The 24,239-nt window shown below is 37.0% G+C and overlaps 1 protein-coding gene across 4 annotated transcripts in view; it reads right to left on the bottom strand.

Moving 5' to 3' along the window:
* ANO3 (anoctamin 3) overlaps window positions 1–24,239 on the bottom strand; it is a 486,839-nt gene that overhangs the window by 184,402 nt on the left and 278,198 nt on the right. For all 4 annotated transcript variants that reach the window (XM_081543183.1, XM_081543186.1, XM_081543185.1 and 1 more), the window contains one exon: window positions 8,852–8,970. In XM_081543183.1, coding sequence (XP_081399309.1) covers window positions 8,852–8,970 — 119 coding nt within the window. The remainder of the gene's footprint in view (window positions 1–8,851; window positions 8,971–24,239) is intronic.

Below are 24,239 nucleotides of genomic sequence, written 5' to 3'. Positions count from 1 at the left end.
TTTTGTTTCTCAGAACCATCAGTTGGTTATAGGACCTTATCGTCATGTGTTATTCACAGTTCTCTCTATACTAATGAGACAGAGATAGGGACTATTTATTGAAATCATCTTTAAAAGAATCCCTCTCTCCTCTAAAACTTTGCTTGCAGTCTGCCCAGGTGCTCCAGTCTATAAATCCATAAAATTCCTCCTTTTCTCACATTACATTATTAATTTTCTCCCTCAACTTTCTTGTCTACACATGTGTGACAGAGTCTTTTTGTCAAAATGTTAGAAAAGAAATAAACTTGCCTTTAAAAAAGCTAGTTCTTGTCTTTGTGACAGTACCATACTGTCTTGATGACTGTAGAGCCTAAAGTCAGGAAGGTTGATTCTCCAGTTCCATTCTTCTTTCTCAAGATTGCTTTGGCTATTCAAGGTTTTTTGTATTTCCATACAAATTGTGAAATTATTTGTTCTAGTTCTGTGAAAAATACCATTGGTAGCTTGATAGGGATTGCATTGAATCTATAGATTGCTTTGGGTAGTATACTCATTTTCACTGTATTGATTCTTCCGATCCATGAATACGGTATATTTTTCCATCTATTTGTGTCCTCTTTGATTTCTTTCACCAGTGTTTTATAGTTTTCTATATATAAATCTTTTGTTTCTTTAGGTAGATACATTCCTAAGTATTTTATTCTTTTTGTTGCGATGGTGAATGGAATTGTTTCCTTAATTTCCCTTTCTGTTTTCTCACTGTTAGTGTATAGGAATGCAAAGGATTTCTGTGTGTTAATTTTATATCCTGCAACTTTACCATATTCATTGATCAGCTCTAGTAATTTTCTGGTGGAGTCTTTAGGGTTTTCTATGTAGAGGATCATGTCATCTGCAAACAGTGAAGAGTTTTACTTCTTCTTTTCCAATCTGGATTCCTTTTATTTCTTTTTCTGCTCTGATTGCTGTGTCTAAAACTTCCAAAACTATGTTGAATAGTAGTGGTGGGAGTGGGCACCTTTGTCTTGTTCCTGACTTTAGGGGAAATGCTTTCAGTTTTTCACCATTGAGGATAATGTTTGCTGTGGGTTTATCATATATGGCTTTTATTATGTTGAGCTATGTTCTTTCTATGCCTGCTTTCTGGAGGGTTTTTATCATAAATGGATGTTGAATTTTGTCAAAGGCATTCTCTGCATCTATTGAGATGATCATATGGTTTTTATCTTTCAATTTGTTAATGTGGTGCATCACATTGATTGATTTGCAAATATTGAAGAATCCTTGCATCCCTGGGATAAAGTATACTAACACATATATATGGAATTTAGTAAATCGGTAAAGATAACCCTGTATGCAAGACAGCAAGAGACACAGATGTATAGAACATTATTTTGGACTCTATGGGAGAGGGCGAGGGCGAGATGATATGGGAGAATGGCATTGAAGCATGTAAATTATCATATATGAAACAAATCGCCAGTCCAGGTTTGATGCAGGGTGCTCAGGGCTGGTGCACCAGGATGACCCAGAGGGATGGGATGGGGTGGGAGGGGGCTTCTGGAAGGGGAACACATGTACACCCATGGCAGATTCATGTCAATGTATGGCAAAACCAATACAATATTGTAGAGTAAAAGAACAGATAAATAAATAAATTAAGTGTTCATGACAAAATAAAATAAAACAAACACCCTTGTAAAAGTCAAAAAAAAAAAAAAGCTAGTTCTTCACCAATTTTAATGGGTATTTGGAACATTGCTAACAATACACATATGGTTTAATGGAAGGTAATCTTGGAATTCTGCACTGATTCAAAGGTATAAAAAAACTACTTTTATAAATAGAGTTTTATTTTAAAAAGATAATTTAAGAAAATGTTAGATCCCTAGATTTCTCGTGATTTAGGTTATGACATTAAGATATACTTGGGCTCTATAGAATTAAATGGATGACATGGGTATGTGTGGAAAACTCAGGGACAGTTTTGCAAATGTTCCCTTTCCAGTAAGAAAGAATTCACTTTACATTTATAATCACTAGTGTCCACAAATATGCTACCCTCTAACATTTATGGCTCCAATATCTATTATGGAGAAATAAGCCATCCCCAAATAATTTTTATTTAGCTCAGGAATCTGTGAGCAGGCTGGGCCCAATTGTGTAGTTCTCCTGGTCTCAGCTAGACCTCCTGTGGGTTCTAGCTGGATTCTTTCACACCTCTGTGTCAGCTGGGACAACTGGACTCACTAGGCTTCAGTCCACACGGCCTTATTATCCTCTTGCAGGATGGCTCTGACATTCCTATGATGGAGGCAGAGTCCCAGAGGAATAATGGGAGTGCAAGATCTTTCGAGTTCAAGGTTCAGGACTGGGACATTGTCACTTCTGCAGGCAATCTATTGATCAAAGCAAAGCCCAAGGCCAGTCCAATAAGAGAGTACCTCTTGGATGGGAGAACCTGCAAAGTTCCATTGAAAATATTGTAGGTATAGGGAAGAGGGAAGGGCTGTGGCTAATTTTCTGTCTACTGAAATGCTCCAGAGATATTTAAATATGGCTTTTATTATAAAGCTTGAGGCTAGATAAATCTAGACTTATCCCATATCTAGTATCATCTCTAATTTCTAAAGCCTCTTAGCTTTCTCCATTTACATATATGCATGCCCACCTCCTGAACTGCATCCCACTACATGGACAGCAAGACCTGTCCATGTTTGCCATCTTTCTCTGTCCTCTGTCCTGTGGTGTCAGACTCTGCTCATAGTGGGTTAAAAATAAATAAAAACATATGTCCTATTAACTTATCAATATCATTTCATCATATCAGATATCAGTATCATATGAGTTTAATCTCTGAAATATTAAAGAATTTTAGTATAAATGATATGTGCCTAAAGTTAATAACTTGAAAACATTCTAAAGAAATAATTCATTTTACTGAAGATAATTCTAGAGCAAACTATAGTATCTTACAAATATATTTGACTTACAAAATTATCAGAAGCAGTGGATATATGGTCAAAGCAAAATTCATCACACCGACTCAAGATCATTCAGGAAATGTTTGCACAATGGCTGACAAAACAAATTCTCAAGCAGATGTATAGTCTACCTATACAATAACCAGTAAACTAGTCAGATGGATTTCTATATTTATTTATTTGTTTTTACTGTTCATAAACTCAACAGGGCTTCCTCATAAATTCAATGTAAGACACCACTTTGACACATTTGGAGTTATTTCCTAGAACCTAGTTTTTATAGCTGATGACAAATCTTATTAGAAATTTCTATTTGTATCCTGTAATCTAACACTTGTCATGATTTACAATGTAGTTTACATTAGGAGTCATTTTCTTCTGTGAATCTTTGCTCCCTTTCTGCTGACTCTTTATAAACTTGCCTTTTCATTTCTCAAATGTAATTGAATAACTTCTGTGAAGAAATAAAATATCAGTTGCACTGTGTAATAAGCATGGGACAGGTTGCAACCAGTACAGTTATCCCAAGCAAATAACATAACGCACAGATCTTCAGCCATACAACTAGATACATAGAGATTAATACATGCTAATTTGAACCATATGAAAGTTGCTATTTTGTAGGTCACAAGTGAATGAGTGTTGTCAATTTCCTAAGAGCCAACTTAAAATATATGTACATACACGTACACACATATATATGCATATCATTTAATGATGGGATGAAATATCAATAACCTCAAATATGCAGATGACACCACCCTTATGGCAGAAAGTGAACAGGAATTAAAGAGCCTCTTGTTGAAGGTTAAAGAGGAGGTTAAAAGATGTTTGCTCCTTGGAATAAAAGCAATGACAAACCTAGACAGCGTATTAAAAAGCAGAGACATCACTTTGCCCACAAAGGTCTGTATAGTCAAAGCTATTGTTTTTACAGTAGTCATGTATGGATGTGAGAGCTGAAAAATAAAAAAGGCTGAGCGCCGAAGAATTGATGCCTTCAAACTGTAGTGCTGGAGTCTTGAGAGTCCAGACTGCAAGGAGATCCAACCAGTGAGTCCTAAAGGAAATCAGTCCTGAATATTCATTGGAAGGACTGATGCTGAAGCTGAAGCTCCAATACTTTGGCCACCTGATGCAAAGTGCTGACTCATTGGAAAAGACTCTGATGCTGGGAAAGATTGAAGGCAAAAGAAGAAGGGGACGGCAGAGGATGAGATGGTTGGGTGGCACTACCAGCTCAATGAACATGAATTGGACCAAACTCCTGGTAAATACTGAAGGACAGGGAAGCCTGGCATGCTGCAGTCCATGGGGTCGCAAAGAGTCAGACGCGACTGAGTGACTGAACAAGGACAGCAGAGTTATAAACTGAAGGTTATTCAGATACTTGTTCAAACAGTAGATATATAGGTCATTGCTTTTTTGAGGTTCTCTCTGATAAATGTACACAAAGAATACACCTAAGAAGATTATTTTACCTTTCATTTATAGATAAGCTTTGCAAGCAAGTAGCCTAGCTAAATGTATTTTAAACATCTTTTTTCTTCTTTTGGAATAGAACTATTTATTCAAGTTGGATTTGTGCTGCATCTTAACCTATAAAATGGATGAAAGTGGACATATTTTCATAGAAGCTAGAAGAGTGAATCCAAAAACCTCCAGGTGATGCACTACATTTTCAAATTTGAATAGAAGTATAATAGAACTAACAGGACTTCAGGTTAGGATTACTGGACTGGACGACTGTGGTATATTACCATCATCACACATCATTCTCTTATTTTGCTGTCAGAAAAACAAAAGATGTATGCAGGTTTAATTATTTCTTCTTAACTTGAATATTCTAAAGTCCAAGTCTAGTCTAGAGATTTGGGAAATGGTGACTGCTGAGCAGAAATGGAGTGGAAGGTATCATTGGTGGTGGTTTAGTTGCTAAGTCGTGTCCAACTCTTGCGATCCCATGGACTATAGCCCACCAGGCTCCTCTGTCCATGGGATTTTCCAGGCAAGAATGCTGGAGTGATTTGCCTTTTCCTTCTCTAGTGGATCTTCCCGATCCAGGGATCGAGCTTAGGTATCCTGCACTGTAGGCAGATTCTTTACTGACTGAGCTACCAGGGAAGCCCAAAGAGGAGGGAAAGAAAGCATTAGAATGAAAAGAGATTGAAATCATAAAGGGAAGAAAACATGGTGGCATGTACTAAATTTTAAAGAAGCAGACAACACAAATTCTATTTAATCTTAATTCATTTTTTAATTATTTGAAGCATATCATGTTTGTGTTCCTACTCATTTGTGCTAAAAGTATCTTAAGGTAGAATATCTGCTTTTCCTCAATTTTTCTTATGGCCTCTCTCAGGCTCAGGCTCAGGTCTCTTGGAACAATGCTTTAGAGATAGTTGTTGTTTGTTATTGTTCAGTTGCTAAATCATGTCCAACTCTTTGTGACCCCGTGGACTGTAGCCCACCAAGCTCCCCTGTCCAGGGGATTTCCCAGGCAAGAATACTGGAGTGAGTTGCCATTTCCTTCGCCAGTGGATCCTCCAAACCCAGAGGTTGAACCTGTGTCTCCTGCATTGGCAAGTAGATTCTTTACCACTGAACCACTCTCAAAACATCCCCAGGGCCAATCAGATAGTACATAGAGAGGCAGATGAAGTAAACATTGGGAGATAAACTACTGATTTGTGAAGATAATCTAAGAAATATCAGCACAAAATAGTAACCTTACTTAACAAAACCAAACCAAAGATGAATGAATAAACTTGCCACAAATATTTATTTCTGTGTCTACTTATTACAGTTACAGAATCATTATAACAGTAAGATTTAAATTGTGCCAGATTTTGTCACTAACACACTGATGGTGACAAATGAAGGGATTTGTAAAATTAATCCAGGTCAAACCAAATCAAGTATCACAGAAAAAGATATTTTCAAGAAAATGATTATTGGTTATTGTCCATGCGGTGACAACTAAAAGCTAATGTTAACATCCAGATTTCTTTTACTAAGGTATTCCCACTTTAATCAAGAAGCAATTTAAGAAAAAAGAAGTGAACTTCGACTGAGTCAATATTTGTCTTGGAAAGCATCAAAAGGAGACAATGGTATTTGGTGCTGGATGACTTTATTCAAATATTTTTGAATAAAGTATCTTTTGAGGGATGGTGGGATTGCTGGAACCAGAGATTTTTAAAACTGAACCCCAACCCAGTGATTTATTGATGAACTATAATTTCAACACAGTATTCTCAACATCCAAGTTGTTATGGAAACCTTTCATAATGTTTCAAAATCTGCAAATCAGTGTGATATACCACATTAACAAACTGAAAAATAAGGATTATATAATCAGCTCCACAGATGCAGAAAAAGTTATTTGACAAAATTCAACATCCATTTATGATAAAAACTCCCATCAAAACAAGTATAGAGGGAACATATTTCAACATATATGACAAACCCACAGTTAACATCATACTCAACAGTGGAAAGCTGAAAGCATTTGTTCAGGAACAAGAGAAGGCTGATCATTCTCACCACTTTTATTTAACACGGTATTGGAAGTTCTAGCCACAACAATCAGACAATAAAAATAAGCACAAAGAATCCAAAATGGAAAGAAAGAAAACTGTCAATATTTGCAGATGATATGAAATTTTGTAAAGCTGTAGGCTACAAATTAATGTACAGAAATATGTTGTATTTCTATATACTAACAACAAACAAACTACTAGAAACAGAGATTTTAAAAAAATCACATTTGCAGTTGCATCAAAAAAAAAAATTAAACATCTAGGAATAAGACTATCTAAGGAGGTAAAAGACATACTTGCAAAACTGACACTGATGAAAGTAACTAAAGACCAGATAAACAGATGGAAAGATATATTAATACCATACTTATGGACTGAAAGAATTAATAATGTTAAAATGATCATACTACCCAAGGCTTTCCACAGATTCAACACAATCCCTATCAAAATACCAACGGCATTTTTCACAGAACTAGAACAAATAATTCTAGAATTTGTATGGAAACACACAAGACCCCCAAATAGCCAGAAACAATCTTGAGAAAGCACAAACCTAGAGGAATTGTGCTTTGTGATTTCAAACTATACTACAAGTTAAAGTAATCAAAACCACATGCTACTGGCACAAAAACAAACACATATATCAATGGAACAGAACAATGAATCTGCGACAAAGGAGGCAACAACATACAATGGGAAAAGACAGTCTCTTCAATAAATGCTGTTGGTAAAACCAAGCAGCTATATACAACAAGATCAAACTGGACTACTTTCTCACACCATTCACAAAAGTAAATCAGAAATGGATTAAAGATGTAAATGCAAACCCGAAACCATGAAACTTCTAGGAGATAATATAGGCAGCATGCTCTTTGACATTAATCTCAATGATATTTTCTGTATATGTCTCCTTAGACAAGGGAAACAAAAGCAAAAATAAACAAATGGGAGTGCATTACATTAAAAATCCTTTGCACAGTGAAAGGAACTATCAACAAACTAAAAAGGTTCTCCAGAGGATCTTCCCAACTGAGGGACTGAACCCACATCTCTTGCATTGGCAGGCAGATTCTTTACTTCTGAGCCACCAGGGAAGTTCATATGGAATATTACTCAGCCATAAAAAAATAAAATCTTGCCATTCGTGACAACACAGAAGGACCTAGAGACCATAAAGGGCATTATGCTTACTGAAGTAAGTCAGGAAGAGAAAGAAAGAAAAACACTGTATGATTTCACTTACATGTGGAATCTAAAAAACAAAATAAAAGGATAAATATAAAACAGAATTACAGACAGAGAGAATAGACAAGTGAACAGGTGATTGCCAGAAGGGAGGGGGAGGAGGGGAGGAAAGAAGTAAAGGAGATTAAAAGGCACAAACTTCCAGTTGCAAATAACTGAGTCGTGGGTATGAAATACACAGTGTGGGGAATACAGTCAATAACTACATTATATCTTTGTATGGTGAAAAGTGAAAGTGAAAGTCACTCAACCATGTCTGACTCTTTGTGACCCTATGAACTATACACATGATAAATATAATGAACACGGCCATATGCTGTATATGGAAGTTGTTAAGAGTAAATTCTAAGTGTTCTTATTATAAGAAATATATATATATATATTTCTGTTTTCTTTGATTTTGCATCTATATGAGATGATGAATGTTCATTCAACTTATTCTGGTAATCATTTCATGATGTATGGAAGTCAAATAATTATACTGTACACTTTAAACTTATAAAGCACTGTGTCAATTATATCTCAACAAAACTTGAAGAAAACCAAAAAATTTGTTAAGCTGACAACATGATTCTAATTTTACAAATGATGAAAACAAGGCTGCTGCTGCTAAGTTGCTTCAGTCATGTCCGACTCTTCGCGACCCCATGGACTGCAGCCTACCAGGCTCCTCCGTCCATGGGATTTTCCAGCCAAGAGTACTGGAGTGGGTTGCCTTTGCCTTCTCCGGAAAACAATGCTAAGTGAGTTCGATTGACTTGTTCAAGTTACCACAACTGTAAGTATTGGAACTGCAATTCAAATATTGGCCCACTTGATAATAAAATTCATGTTCTCATTAAACCATGGTGTCTTTCAAAAAACAAGAAAGAAGATGCAATAAACCTCTAAAAAATTACTGAATAATTTTATGCTTCAGAATGTTTATAAAAATCTGTTTGATAATATAAATGGATATGATGTCTACACATAACTTTTCAGTTTGAGTCCTGTGCAGCCTCATTCTCTCCAGGAAATAGCAACTGAAATTAAAAAGAACTGTACGGATTTAGATGTTAAGAGTCCTCAATGACATATAGATTGTTTAGTTGGCATTACCTTAGGCAATCTGGGCTTGGGTTCAGAATTATTTTTAGGAACAAAGTCTTTAATGAGGCGAGATCGGTCATAATTAGCATGCTCTGATTCATCTGTGTAATCCTTATCTTTTCCTAGGGCTAGAAAAGAGAAAGAGAAAATTACATCCATTTTTATCCTTCTTTCTTTTCTTTCTCCATAAATATACTAATCTCTTTTTTTCCATATTTTCTCAAGGTTTAACCAAGTATCATTTTCATATGACCCATATATCCAATAAATAAGCAAAAAAAGGTAATAATATGGATTCTTGCCAGCAACTTTCAGAAGAAATGAAATGCTTCTCTGTCATTTAGTGTACTTAAACATTTTGAAAATAAAGTTAAAGTCATGCAAATGCAACTGGATGTTATCTCTTTTGAACTTGAAAATAGAGATATTTGTAAGAATTCAATAGAATTTTGCTTTTTAAGGCAAATTTTACACATTTATTTGCTTAATTAAAAAGACTACAGATTTTGGTCATTTTTTTAAAATTGCTGTTTTATAAATATGAACTTGACTTAAGAGAGTAAGAAGTCTAAGAAATCATATAAGAAATGCTAACAAACTTTACAAGAAAGATTAAAAAATATTAGGAGATTGAAATGAAACCATAACAGCAAAAAAGGTGCAAGAACATTGAAATATGATAATTACGACTGGAAAAATCAAAAAGGGTAACACATATAAGAAACTATATGAATAATGAGCAAGATATAATCAATGTAAAAGAGTATAAAATAGAAAATACCCATGGTGGTTGCAAGCATCACCAAGAACTAGCAACACATTTCACAAAATTTGTCTTCTAGGTGATACAAATATCTCTCCAAATTAAAAAACAGATTCCTAAATATTTAGTCTTTTCAAATAAATCAAAATGGAATTATTGTAATTATTTTATTCAATCTGTCCTTAACCTGCCAACAACAAATTTTGACACAGAAAACTATACATAGTTCTTTCAAGAGTTCAGTCATGTGACTCAGTATTGTAACAAAATAAAAAATTTTGTTTATACTACATGCATTAGTTTCTTTTATTAGTAATGCTTAAAATCTTCTATAACATATGGCATGTGATGCATAGCTAGCAGTATCAAGTTATTAGCAGCGGTATGAACTAAGAATGAACAGATCATTATACATTTTAGGATATAATTAACTACCAATTACATTAACATGCTCTAGGCATTTGACTTATACCTATATACCTGTTAATAATGTTGGTACATGCATATATTTGTGTTGGTACCTATATAAAGGACAAAGAAAAAAGTAAACATGTAGAGAGAGAGTACTGATAGATGGCCATCTGTTTCTTCCACTATAAGTGCTACTGGTGAGGTGATTGTTTTGCTCGCTGCTTCCCACCCATTATTTAGCTTACTGTTTAGCATCTCGTAAGCGCTTAGTACCTGTTGAATAAATTGATGACTAGATGGTACACTTATATGTGGGAACATTTTCCATCTGTTAAATTGCTAATTTTACAGACGGAAAACTTATAGAAATGTTTAAAATATAATATTAAGTTAAAATTTTGTTTTTCTTAATTTTGATATATTTCATTTCAAATATGCTTTCCCTTATGAATAAAACTTTTGTGATATTATGCAAACTTAAGGACAAAGAGTGACAACTACAGTATGTTAAGAATGTGAAACATTTTCTTATTTTGGCAGAAGAATGGTAGTTTTCCACTCACCCTAGACTTTTTCTACTATTCTTGACAGAAGTTTATGTGTATCATAAATAGCAGAATTTAAAAAAAAAATGCAGTTGGTATTAACACCAATAAACATCTGAGACAATGAACAAGACCACATTGCATTTGATTAATAAAGTGAATCCTTCTTCCATTAGAATTATCTGAAATATAAACAAAACCTACTAATATGTTTTGGTTCTTATCGAGGACACAGACCCTTGTTTGTGTGAAATATGCCCCACGTGGTAAAGATCAATTAAATTTCAAACAAGCTGAATAATTTCAACAACACTAAATTACAATACCAAATACATATTTCATTGTCTTAAGATGCTTTTCCCCCGCATTTTAGCATTTCTGAAATCAGGATGGGGTCAACAGTCCATGTTGGACCATAAAGAAGACTGAGAACCAAGGAGTTGATGCTTTCGAATTGTGGTGCTGAAAAAGACCCTTGAGAGTCCCTTGGACAACAAGGAGATCAAATCAGTCAAGCCAAAGAAAATCCACCCTGAATATTCATTGGGAGGACTGATGATGAAGCTGAAGCTCCAGTACTCTGGCCACCTGATGCAAAGAGCCAAGTCACTGGAAAAGACCCTGATGCTAGGAAAAATTGAGTGCCAGAAGAGAAGGGGAAAACAGAGGATGAGACAGTTGGATGGCATCATTGGCTCAATGGACATGAGTTTGAGAAAACTCTGGGAGACAATGAAGGACCGGGAAGCATGGCATGCTGCAGTCTATGGGGTCACAGAGTCAGACATGACTGAGAAACTGAACAACAGCAACAATCCATATTTCCTAAAAGTGATTATTAATTTTATGATGCTTTCCACAATTGCTAGTGTCTTAAAATCCAATAAATTTGATAATTAAGAAAAACAGACTTTCAAAAAACAAAAACATTTAACATCTGTCTGGTATAGTAGAAAGCAGGTAATTTTGATTATGACAAATGGAACTACTGTTGCTCTCCAGTAGCTGACTGGTAGAAAGACATACACTCTTAAAAAATAGACAGTTGGATTTTATCAAAATTAAAAATCTGTACTTTAAAGAATACCATCAAGAAAGAGAGACAACCTTCAGAATATGAGAAAATGTTTGCAATTTATATATCGAATAAGGGACTTGTATATATGTATATACAACTCTTACAACTGAATAATAGACAAACAACCCATTTTGAAAATGGGCAAAAAATCTGAACAGACATTTCTTTGAAAAAATATACAAGAGGTTCAAAGGAAAAAATAACATGAAAAGGTGTTCAACATGATTAGTGCTCAGGGAAATGCAAATCTAACCCACAATGAGACCACTTCATATTCACTAGGATGTAGATAATAAAAAAGAGTGCTGATGAGAATGTTGAGAACTGAATCTTTATGTACTTCTGATGAGAAGGAAAAATGGTGAAGCTGTTGTGGAAAACAGTTTGGCAGGTCTTCAAAATTTTTAACACAGAGTCACCACATGATCTTGCATTCTGCTTCTAGATATAATACTCAAGAGAAATGAAAACATAATTTCACAACAAATTTGTGCATGAATGCTCCTAGAAGCATTGTTCATAACAGCCAAAAAGTCGAAACAATACAAATGTCTATAATCTCATGAATGGATAAATAAAATATGGTTTAATCAATATAATGGAATATTGTTCATCAGTAAAAAGGGCTGAATTACTGAATTACAGTAAAAACTGACTGCTAATAGGTATGGAATTTCTTTTCGAGGTGACACGAATGATCTAAAATTGACTGTGGTGATGGGTACATATCTTTGAGAATATGCTAAAAACCACTGAATATGCTAAATTCACCACTTAAAGTAGGTGAATTATATGGTCAAAGTGAATTGTATCTCAATAAATCCATTATAATAAAATACAAACAAAAAAAATCAAGATTCTCCAAGCTTAAGGAAACCAATTAGTAGGTTAATGCAGAGAGCCTGATGTAATGGAAAGATAACTAATATTGGCTCCATAAAAGCCAAGTTTAAATCATGGTTATGCCACTTATTAGCTGAGTGGCAGTGAGTCAGTTTCTTAATATGAAAATTTGGGGTAATAAAATCTTTTCATTCCAAGGATTAAACAGAATAATTTAAAGTGAAGAGGTACAAAAGAGCCTCTTGATGAAGGTAAAAGAGCAGAGTGAAAAAGCTGGCTTAAAACTCAACATTAAAAAAACTAAGATCATGGCATCTGGTCCCATCATTTCATGGCAAATAGATGGGGAAACAATGGAAACAGTGACAGATCTTATTTTCTTAGGCTCTAAAATCAATGCAGATGGTAACTGCAGCTATGAAATGAAAAGATGCTTGCTCCTTGGAAGAAAATCTATGACAAACCTAGACAGTGTATTAAAATGCAGAGACATCACTTTGCCAACAAAGGTCCATCTAGTCAAAGCTATGGTTTTTCCAGTAGTCATGCATGGATGTGAGAGTTGGACCATAAAGAGGGCAGAGCACCGAAGAATTGATGCTTTCAAACCGTGGTCCTGGAGAAGACTCTTGAGACTCCCTTGGACTGCAAGGAGATAGTCAATCCTAAAGGAAATCAATCCTGAATGTTCATTTTAAGGACTGATGCTGAAGCTGAAACTCCATCCTTTGGCTACTTGATGCGAAGTGCTGAATCACTGGAAAAGACCCTGATGCTGGTAAAGATTAAGAGCAGGAGGAGAAGGGGGTGACAGAGATTGAGATGGTTGGATGGCATCATTGACTCAATGGACATGAGTTTGAGCAAACTCTGGGAGATAGTGAGGACAGGGAAGCCTGGCATGCTGCAGTCCATCAGGTTGCAAAGAATTGTACATGACTGAGCAACTGAAGAACAATAACAAAATGTGACTTGTACACATAAATATTGAAGAATTATATATTTCCTTCCTTTGATTTTTCTTAAATTCACAACTCAAATATTTAGAATCAACAAAACAAATTATGTAATTTGGAACAGACAAAAAACCCTTATCTTCCCTTTTAAAGCCTAAGTGGGGAAGAAACAATGTATTACCTTAAGTATGCCAATGTACAATTTAAAATTTAATCTAAATATCTCTTTTCCCATCACCAATAATATGATTTATGATAAAAACTTTTGTTGAGTCAAGTGGGAATCCAGTAAGTCTTCTAAATTTTGCTTGTAAACCAGCACCAGCTCAAAACAAAAGGGACTGATCAATATAGGAGGCTACTAAGATTGCAACATAAACTTTAGAGCCATCTCTGGGAGTGTAATTTTAATAACAAAGTTATTCCATCTCAGCCATTTTTCTTTATTATAATACTATTTTATTTCATTATGTTGTTATATTGTATTATAATTGCTTAAGCATCTGGAAATGGATGGTGAAACTTTTGAACAATTTTCAGTATGTGTGAGTGATCATATTAGTGATCACTTACTTTCAACTGTGCAATCTTCCCATTCATTACTAATGTCAGCATGTTTTAGGACTGCCAGAGTAGCTGAGGCTGAAGATTAAAACAATAGTTATTAGGTTCAAGATGGCAGCATAGGAAGATGCTGGACCCACCTCTTTCTGGGGTAGTTACATATGCATCAGTTTCTTCTGAGAAAGATCTGTAAACCAGATAAACTGCTCCTCCATGACAAAAGATAAAAGGACCGCATCAAGAAAGGTAGGAGAAAAAAAAAAAGAAAGGTAGGAGAGACCATATTTGACAGTCCTACCAAAACCCACTCTCTGCGTAGTGACACACAACAGGGAGGGATCTCCTCAGTTCAGCATTTTTCTCAGAGGAGCAAGGGATGTGTGCCTTACACGAGGCACCCCAGCCAGAAAGACAAGGCCCCAAAACACGTGGCAAGAAAATAAATGGGAAGACATTCAAAGGGCCCAAAAGGACATATGGAACTGAGATTCACCTTTCAAAGGGCTTGTATGTGGTCTCATTCATGGCAGCAGCAGTTTAAAAAGTGCCTAGCCTATATGTGAAGGAGATTCACTAGCTAATTTTAAAGCATCTGCAGAAAGGGCAGGAGACAGTTGAAACTCTCTCCAGAGGCAGAGGTGTTAGTGGACACCATTTTTGCACTCTCTACCTACCCTGATAGCACAAGTGAAAGTGAAAGTGTTAGTTGCTCAGTCGTGTCTGACTCTTTGCAACCCCATGGACTGTCTATGGAATTCTCCAGGCAAGAACACTGGAGTTGGTTGACATTCCCCTCTCCAGGGAATTTTCCCAACCCAGAGATCGAACTCATGCCTCTTGTGTCTCCTCCATTGCAGGCAGATTCTTTACCATCTGAGCTACCAGAGAAGCTAGCACAAGCAGGCAAGCTAAACCCTCTTGCTGCCTTGTTAGGACAGGTGGGGAACACAGTCTCTGCACTGTCCCACTGCCTTGCTGAAACACAAAAGCTCAGGTGGTGGGACACTCCCTCGCTTGCTCTCTGGGACCAGGAAACAAGAGCATTCTCCTCTTGTGGCTCAATGATGGTCTCTAGTGTCATGCTTAGATTCCTTTCTCCTTTCCTTTTGTGTATCTACTATACATTTTTGCTTTGTGGTTACCAAGAGGCTCAAATATAACATCCCATGATGGCAACTTAAATGTGAACATGTTTCAAAGCTCTTCAAGGAAATCTCTCATTGCATCACTGAGATCTGCAGGCAAGTACAGTCAAGGCATTTTCCTGCAAGACTGCCCAGCTTGCAGCTGACTCAGGAAAGCCAACAGGAACACTGGTGGTATTTATTGATCAAGTAACCCTGGCAGCCAAAGAGGCTGGTTTCTGGTCTCCACCGGACAATCAGAGACAATTCTTGGCAGGCTACCACCCTCAGAGCAATGCACAGACCACAGACTGAAACACATCCCCACCTTCCTGTGAAAAGCCTATTTATTTATGCTGGAGCTTCATCCTGAGGGATAGGCTTAAGGTTTCCCACTTATCTAGAGCCTATGGAGGTACTTCCAGGGTTGTAGAGAGCTAGCATCCTCATGCAACCCCTTTGCCTCACTTCAACTTGATAATAGCTTACACACTGATCTGGAGCTCTGATTTTTGTTAACAGTCTCCCAAGGCCACCCTCAGATCTCCTGTCTGAAGACTGTAGGGTTTGGGATTGCAGCCCCACAGAAACTGTATGTATTTGCATACTTTAACAGAGGCTGTCTGAGGCCACGGTCTCCAATCAACCTGAAACTAGGTGCTAAATGAGATTCCTTCCCTTGGAGACAACAGGTAAGTAAGAATCTCACTGGCAAAGGTAAATACAGAGAAAAGGTAGTGAATTAATCTTACTTATAAATCTAGTAAGGAAGTTAAAAGACAAAGTAGTAAAATTAACTAAAATAACAAAAATCAGTTTAGAAATACATAAAATGAAAAGATACAAAATGTGACATAAAAAACATAAAATGGAGTAAAAATGTAGAGGTTTGGTGTTGGTAAAGATCCAGACCCAGTCTTCTTTACATTTTTGTATTGTATTGGGGTATAGCTGATTAACTTCCCAGGTAGCTCAGATGGTAAAGAATCTGCCCTGCAATGTAGGAGACCTTGGTTCTATCCTTGAGTTGGGAAGTTCCCCTAGAGAAGGGCATGGCAATCCACTCCAGTATACTTGTTTGGAGACTTCCATGGACAGATGAGCCTGGTGGGCTACAGTCCATAGGGTTGCAAAGAGTCAGACACAACTGAGTTATTAAAACACACACACATAGCCGTTTTACAATGCTGTGATAGTTTCAGGGGGACAGTGAAGGGACATACATACACATGTAGAAGACCCAGACTTACTGATTCTTTGCTGTTCCTTTGTTGTCTGCTTCTCCCTAACAATATCAGTGTTCTAAAGTCCTGACACTAACCAGTCACAGCACCAGTACTGCTGGAGCTATACTGAGTCAACCCCCCAACTGAGGAAATTTTGTGGATAAATTACTTTCCATTGTGTCAGCGTGTTGGCGTTTATTCTACCCACATCTATCTTTCCATATATTCACCCAATCAATCATCATTTATCTACTTATCTGTCATTGAGAACTTGGTACATGCTAGGCAACATGAATAAGACAGATATAAATAGCAATCGTTATAATCTAGCAAACTGAGTATGCATAGAAAGTAGAAAGAAAGTGAAGTCGCTCAGTCGTGTCCAACTTTTTGCAACCCCATGGACTGTAGCCTGCCAGGCTCCTCCATTCCTGGGATTTTCCAGGGAAGATTACTGGAGTAGGTTGCCATTTCCTTTTCCAGGGCATCTTCTCAACCCAGGAATTGAACCAAGGTCTCCCGCATTGTAGGCAGACTCTACCGTCTGAACCACCAGGGAATCCAAAACTGAAAGTCGCATAGTTGTGTCCAGTTCTTTGTGACCCTGCGGAGCCTTCCAGGCTCCTCTGTCCATGGAATTCTCCAGGCCAGAATACTGGAGAGGGTAGCCGTTCCATTCTCTAGGGGATCTTCCCAGTGCAGGGACTGAACCCAGGTCCTCCACACTGCAGGCAGATTCTTTACCTTCTGAGCCACCAGAGAAGCCCAAGTATGCATAAAGCCATATTCAAAATGCTATAATAATAGAAAGAAGGCCTCATCTAAACAACTGAATGTTAGGGAGGACTTCACAGAAGAGTAATGTTAGAAAGTCATACTCTTCCTACTTAAGGAGAATGATGACTATCAGTTCTTTAAATGCTCTCCCAGAAGGTTTGTCAACCCAAATGAAAAAGAGGAATATAATCAGATTAGGTCATCAGTGAGAAAAATAACACAGTAATGATTTCTAACAGGTGAGGAAAATCACACTGAGAGATCACATCATGGTGAGAAAAGTAATGGGCAAATCCTACAGCAAACTCTCCAAAGACATACATGTCAATAGCCTCTGTGTCATTTATCCATTCTTCGGATCCTAAATATATTATTGGAGCATCTACTATGTGCCAAAAAATGTTCTTGATTCTGGGCTACAGGAATCAAGAAAGTTAACAAAGCCTCTGTGTTCTGGAAACAGAAAGAGAGAGAAAAAACCCATAGAATTTCAGGTAATACTTTCTAAGTACTAAAAAGAAAAATAAATCAAGATTAGAGCACATAAACTGAAGTTTGTGTGCATCTGATTTCTTTCAATGGAAGGCCCTGGGATCAGAGCAACAGGGAACAGAAGGTTGAACTAGCTACAGCATTGGCTTCCCAGGTGGCTCAGTGGTAAAGAATCTGCCTGTTAATGCAAGAGAAACAGGAGACATGGGTTCAATCCCTGGGTCCAGAAGATCCCCTGGAAAAAGAAATGGCAACTCACTCCAGTATTCTTGCCTCAGAAATCCCATGGACAGAGGAGCCTGGTGGCTACTCTATGGGGTCACAAAAGAACCAGACATGACTGAACAAATAAAAAACAACAAGGGGGAAGAGGCAATAGGAAATGGCCTAAAGAAGCCATGCCCAGATATCTCATAAGGCCTCTGAAGGTCAGATAGGAGGTTTACATTTTAAATGTAATGGGAAAGCTGGAGGGATATGAGGAGAAAAATGATGAGATTTAATTTCCTTTTATTAAAGCTTCCTATAATTGCTGTGTAGAAAATAGATTATAAGGAAGCATGAGGTGGAGCAGAGAGACCAATTAGGAGGTTATTACACTATCTCCCAAGAAATGATGGCAGACTGGATTAGATTGTAGCAACAAATAGAGTACTTGTAGAAGCAAATGATGAGCAGTGTTACATTCTGAATATAATTTGAAAAGTGAGACAAGATGACTTATGTAATGTGCTTAATAAAAAGCTGAAAAGATTTACAGTGACTGTGAGGCTTTCAAAACTAGAGAACAATGTCTTTCCCTGTAATTCCATTTTTTTTTTGTAATCATAAGTTAATTGGTAACATCAGTGGAAAAGTTATTTTTATATCATTTTAACATGAAACTATTGGAGAAAATGATGAAAATTAGTGGATATTAATATTACAGAAAGACAGCAAAATCATTACATACATACATCATTACATTTGAACATAACTGTTTTGAGAAATAAGATCAACAAACAAGCCATTAAGCTGAACCATGAAGCTTGCAGAAAGTGAATGCTTTGATTATCTAACACAAACCACTTTCTGAGGGAGTTGTTTCATAACACTGGCAAAATGTTGATTTCACAAGATTAGCTAGATGAATATTTTGGAGGGTTGGACCCAAAGTATATTGGTCTTAATTAGCCCTGCTTATTTCACTTCAAAGTTACCTGATTTTACTTCAGCATGGGCAAGGGTAGAATTGGGCATTAGTTACTTGTTAACTGGATTGCTCTGTCTTTGCTATTTTCTAGTACACTAACAAGAAAAAAAGGGTGGGCAATGGTAGCAGTACTTTCAGGATTGATGAACAAGATTACTGACACACTATGATTTCAAGTTCATTGTTACATAGATCAGTACTTCCCAGAACGATTTTGTGTGTGTCTGTGTCAATGTATCTGTGTGTCTGGGGAAGAATGGTTTATGCAATGGAATAGTGCCCTGGCTGCTCTATGAAAAGTAGACTTAAAAGTCCAGAGACAACAATTAGAAGAATAAATGAAGAAAACCAAGCAACAAAATCCTAACCTCCCAACCTGATTAGTTTTCTTTAATCAATCATCTCCCAAATATATTTTACCATGCAATGTTATTCCTCCATCTTTTGCTGCTCCCAGCCTGATACTTATTAACATCTTGCAGAGCTGGTGTTCCCTGGGTTTCACTAACCACTTTTCATCTTAAATGCCTCTGTTGCTATTGTGCTGATTAAGAGAGAAGGTAAGAGATGAAGGTTTCCTGGGTTGAAACCTCTGTTCTCCATTGGCTAGTTAGATGAAATTTAGTAAGTTAACTTGCCTCTTGGTGAATCAGGTTTCTCATCTGTAAAAGTAAGATGATAATAACACCAACCCAAAGGACTGTTAAGAAAATTAAATAAGATAACACAGGCAGGGAGGTGTGCATGTGAGTTCAGTAAATTATTGTTATTCCAGTACGCCATCAGGGTCACATTTTGGTGATAACAGAAAGAGATGGTTAGTGAAGATATTTAAGAGCCCAGAAAAATTCAGTGTGAAAGGTAAGTTGAGTGAGTGACTAAATAAAAATATTCATTGAACTTCTGTGATGATGTCTTAGAGTCTGTGATGAAGCTATGCCTCTTCATTTAATTCAACTATATTGCAAAGCAAGGATCTCAAATCCAAATTTACAAATAAGATCATTGAGGCTCAGAGAGGTTAATAATATGCCACAGTTGCACACTAGTAGATACAAGAATAAATGTCTGACCAATGTCTGGCTGGGAAAATAGTATTTCACTGATAATCTACTACGAACATTGTCAGGCAACATTAGCGAAAATCCGCAGCTCTGAATCAATAGAATCATGAATATTCCATTTGGCCTTGGGTTACAGAAGGAAGCAGGGTAAAGGTTAATAGAGTTTTGCCAATAGAACACACTGGTCATAACAAACACTATCTTCCAACAACACAAGAGAAGACTCAACACATGGACATCATCAGATGGTCAACATTGAAACCAGATTAATTACATTCTTTGCAGCCAAAGATGGAGAAGCTTGATACGGTCAGCAAAAACAAGATGAGGAGCTGACAGTGGCTCAGATCATGAACTCCTTATTGCCAAATTCTGACTGAAATTGAAGAAAGTAGGGAAAACTACTAGACCATTCAGGTATGACCTAAATCAAATCTCTTAAGATTATACAGTGGAAGTGAGAAATAGAGTCAAGGGATTAAATCTGATAGAGTGTCTGAAGAACTATGGACAGAGATTCATGACATTGTACAGGAGGCAGGGATCAAGACCATCCCAAAGAAAAAGAAATGCAAAAAGGAAAAATGCTTGTCTGAGGAGGCCTGACAAATAGCTGTGAAAAGAAGAGAAGCAAAAGGCAAAGAAGAAAAGGAAAGATATACCTATTTGAATGCCAAGTTCCAAACAATAGTAAGGAGAGATAAGAAAGCCTTCCTTAGTGATCAATGCAAAGAAATAGAGGAAAACAATAGAATGGGAAAGAATAGAGATCTCTTCAAGAAAATTAGAGATACCAAAGGAACATTTCAAGCAAAGATGGGCTCGATAAAGGACAGAAATGGTATGGACCTAACAGAAGCAGAAGATATTAAGAAGAGGTGGCAAGAATACACAGAAGAACTATACAAAAAAGATCTTCATGACACAGATAATCACGATGGTATGATCACTCACCTAGAGCCAGATATCCTGGAATGTGAAGTCAAGTGGGCCTTAGGAAGCATCACTATGAACAAAGCTAGTGGAGGTGAGGGAATTCCAGTTGAGCTATTTCAAATCCTGAAAGATGATGCTGTGAAAGTGCTGCACTCAATATGCCAGCAAACTTGGAAAATTCAGCAGCGGCCACAGGACTGGAAAAGGTCAGTTTTCATTCCAATCCCAAAGAAAGGCAATGCCAAAGAATGCTCAAACTGCCACATGATTGCACTCATCTCACACGCTAGTAAAGTAATGCTCAAAATTCTCCAAGCCAAGCTTCAGCAGTACATGAACCATGAACTTCCAGATATTCAAGCTGGATTTAGAAAAAGCCAAGGAATCAGAGATCAAATTGCCAACATTATTGAAAAAGCAAAGAGAGTTCTGGAAAAACATCTATTTCTGCTTTATTGACTATGCCAAAGCCTTTGAATGTGTGGATCACAACAAACTGTGGAAAATTCTTCAAGAGATGGGAATACCAGACCACCTGACCTGCCTCTTGAGAAATCTGTATGCAGGTCAGAAAGCAACAGTTAAAACTGGACATGGAACAACAGACTGGTTTCAAATCAGGAAAGGAGCACGTCAAGGCTGTATATTGTCACCCTGCTTATTTAACTTATATGCAGAGTACATCATGCAAAATGCCGGGCTGGATGAAGCACCATCTGGAATTAAGATTGCCGGGAGAAATATCAATAACCTCAGGTATACAGATGACACCACCCTTATGGCAGAAAGCGAAGAACTAAAGAGCCTTTTGATGAAAGTGAAAGAGGAGAGTGAAAAAATTGACTTAAAACTCAACATTCAGGAAACTAAGATCATGGCATCTGGTCCCATCACTTCACGGAAAATAGACGGAGAAACAATGGAAACAGTGACAGACTTTTTGGGGGGGCTCCAAAATCACTGCAGATGTGACTGCAGCCATGAAATTAAGATGCTTGCTCCTTGAAAGAAAAGTTATGACCATCTTAGACAGCATATTAAAAACCACAGCATATTAAAAATATGGTTGGCAAACCATATTACTTTGCCAACAAAGGTCTGTCTAGTCAAAGCTTTGGTTTTTCCAGTAGTCATGTATGGATGTGAGAGTTGGACTGCATAGAAAGCTGAGCACCAAAGAATTGATGCTTTTGAACTGTGGTGCTGGAGAAGACTCTTGAGAGTCCCTTGGACTGCAAGGAGATCAGACCAGTCCATCCTAAAGAAATTAGTCCTGAATATTCATTGGAAGGACTGATGCTGAAGCTGAAACTCCAATACTTTGGCCACCTGATGGGAAGAACTGACTCATTTGAAAAGATCCTGATGTTAGGAAACAGTGAAGGCAGAAGGAGAAGGGGACAACAGAGAATGAGATGGTTGGATGGCATCACCGACTCAGTGTACATGAGTCTGAGTAAACTCCTAGAGTTGGTGATAGACAAGGAGGCCTGGTGTGCCGCAGTCCATGGGGTTGCAAGGAGTCAGACACAACTGAGTGACTGAACTGAACTGAACTGAATAGCTTATTTTGAACAGGGAGAAATATGTCTTCAGTGAAACACTGACCACATCCAGGTAACTGCCATAGCCTCAACATTTTTATGGGACAGTTCAAAGTAGTTCACTCTAAAAAATGAAAAGCCGTTAATTAGAAACATCAGTCGGGTTCCAAAAATTGTATTAGAGCCTATTAGTACTTGGAAACTCTGATGCATTAACCAACTCAACGTTAGAAGCTGGTAATCTGCACTCTAAAAGCAAAATTAGAGAATGTAACTTCACTGAATTTAAAAGACAGCATGTATTATTAAATACTCATGATTTACAAAGTTACAGGTTTTCCATATTTGACATTGTTTTACTTGACCTCTTCTCCAACATGATAAAGGCATACCAGCTACAGATATTCAGCCAACTTTAAAAGAGCATTTCACAGCAGGTTTTACATATAGATAGGCCCCTGGAATGCCTGGTGATACTACAGTCAGCTGGAGCTTCATTCTCGGCTTCACGATCGAGGCGAAGGTGCTGTCTTAACCCCTCAGAAGCTCTGATGTTTCTCTAAACTGAATGAATGAGAGGCTGATGCTGGGAAATGCAAAAATAATGGGTACGAGTTACAAATTCCTGGAGAGATATAAACACAAGTCAAATGTGTCAAATGACTGAGATACTTGAATGATGAGGGGGGAAAAAAAACGGAGTCTAGGCATCTAATTACATTATGCATTAGAGGGAATGTTAATATTTGGATTGGCAAACTGTCAAAAATAAGATGCCTGGAATTGAATAGAAAGGTTTACATGACTGGAGTCATTGTTAGCCTACTAGTACTAACTTGGGAGAATTATTAATGAAGAGTTCTGTGCAAACTGTAACACCAGCATGGATATTTTGAATAAGATTTTTGTTTTGTTTTTGTTTTCTTATCAGAAAACAACTAACACAAGTAACCTCTTTCAGGATTAATTACTTTTTATGGGAAAGACCTTTGCACTCTGATTGAGCATATCTGTTCTGATGGAATGCTCGTCTCGATGTTGTACATGAAATGAACCTACTGGTGGCTGTCTTCCTTTAATTAGGAAACTTAATAAGCCAACATTGTTTCTAAGCCACACACACACAAAGAGGTATTATTTAAAAAAACATGACTATCTCCTTGTGGTTTTGATTTGCATTTCTCTGATAATGAGTGATGCTGAGCATCTTTTCATGTGTTTGTTAGCCATCTGTATGTCTTCTTTGGAGAAGTGTCTGTTCAGTTCTTTGGCCCACTTTTTGATTGGGTTGTTTATTTTTCTGGAATCGAGCTGCAGGAGTTGCTTGTACATTTTTGAGATTAATTGTTTGTCCGTTGCTTCGTTTGCTATTATTTTCTCCCATTCTGAAGGCTGTCTTTTCATCTTGCTTATAGTTTCCTTTGTTGTGCAAAAGCTTTTAATTTTAATTAGGTCCCATTTATTTTTGCTTTTATTTCCAATATTCTGGGAGGTGGGTCATAGAGGATCCTGCTGTGGTTTATGTCGGAGAGTGTTTTGCCTATGTTTTCCTCTAGGAGTTTTATAGTTTCTGGTCTTACGTTTAGATCTTTAATCCATTTTGAGTTTATTTTTGTGTATGGTGTTAGAAAGTGTTCTAGTTTCATTCTTTCACAAGTGGTTGACCAGTTTTCCCAGCACCACTTGTTAAAGAGATTGTCTTTTCTCCATTGTATATTCTTGCCTCCTTTCAAAGATAAGGTGTCCATAGGCACATGGATTTATCTCTGGGCTTTCTATTTTGTTCCATTGATCTATATTTCTGTCCTTGTTTGTGCCAGTACCATACTGTCTTGATGACTGTGGCTTTGTAGTAGAGCCTGAAGTCCATTCTTCTTTCTCA

This window comes from Giraffa tippelskirchi, chromosome 11 (assembly GCF_054371585.1).
Source record: "Giraffa tippelskirchi isolate mGirTip1 chromosome 11, T2T-mGirTip1v1.2.pri, whole genome shotgun sequence".
NCBI lineage: Eukaryota > Metazoa > Chordata > Mammalia > Artiodactyla > Giraffidae > Giraffa > Giraffa tippelskirchi.
The sequence above is the reverse complement of the archived record's forward strand: the minus strand, read 5'-3'. Positions and strand labels throughout refer to the sequence as shown.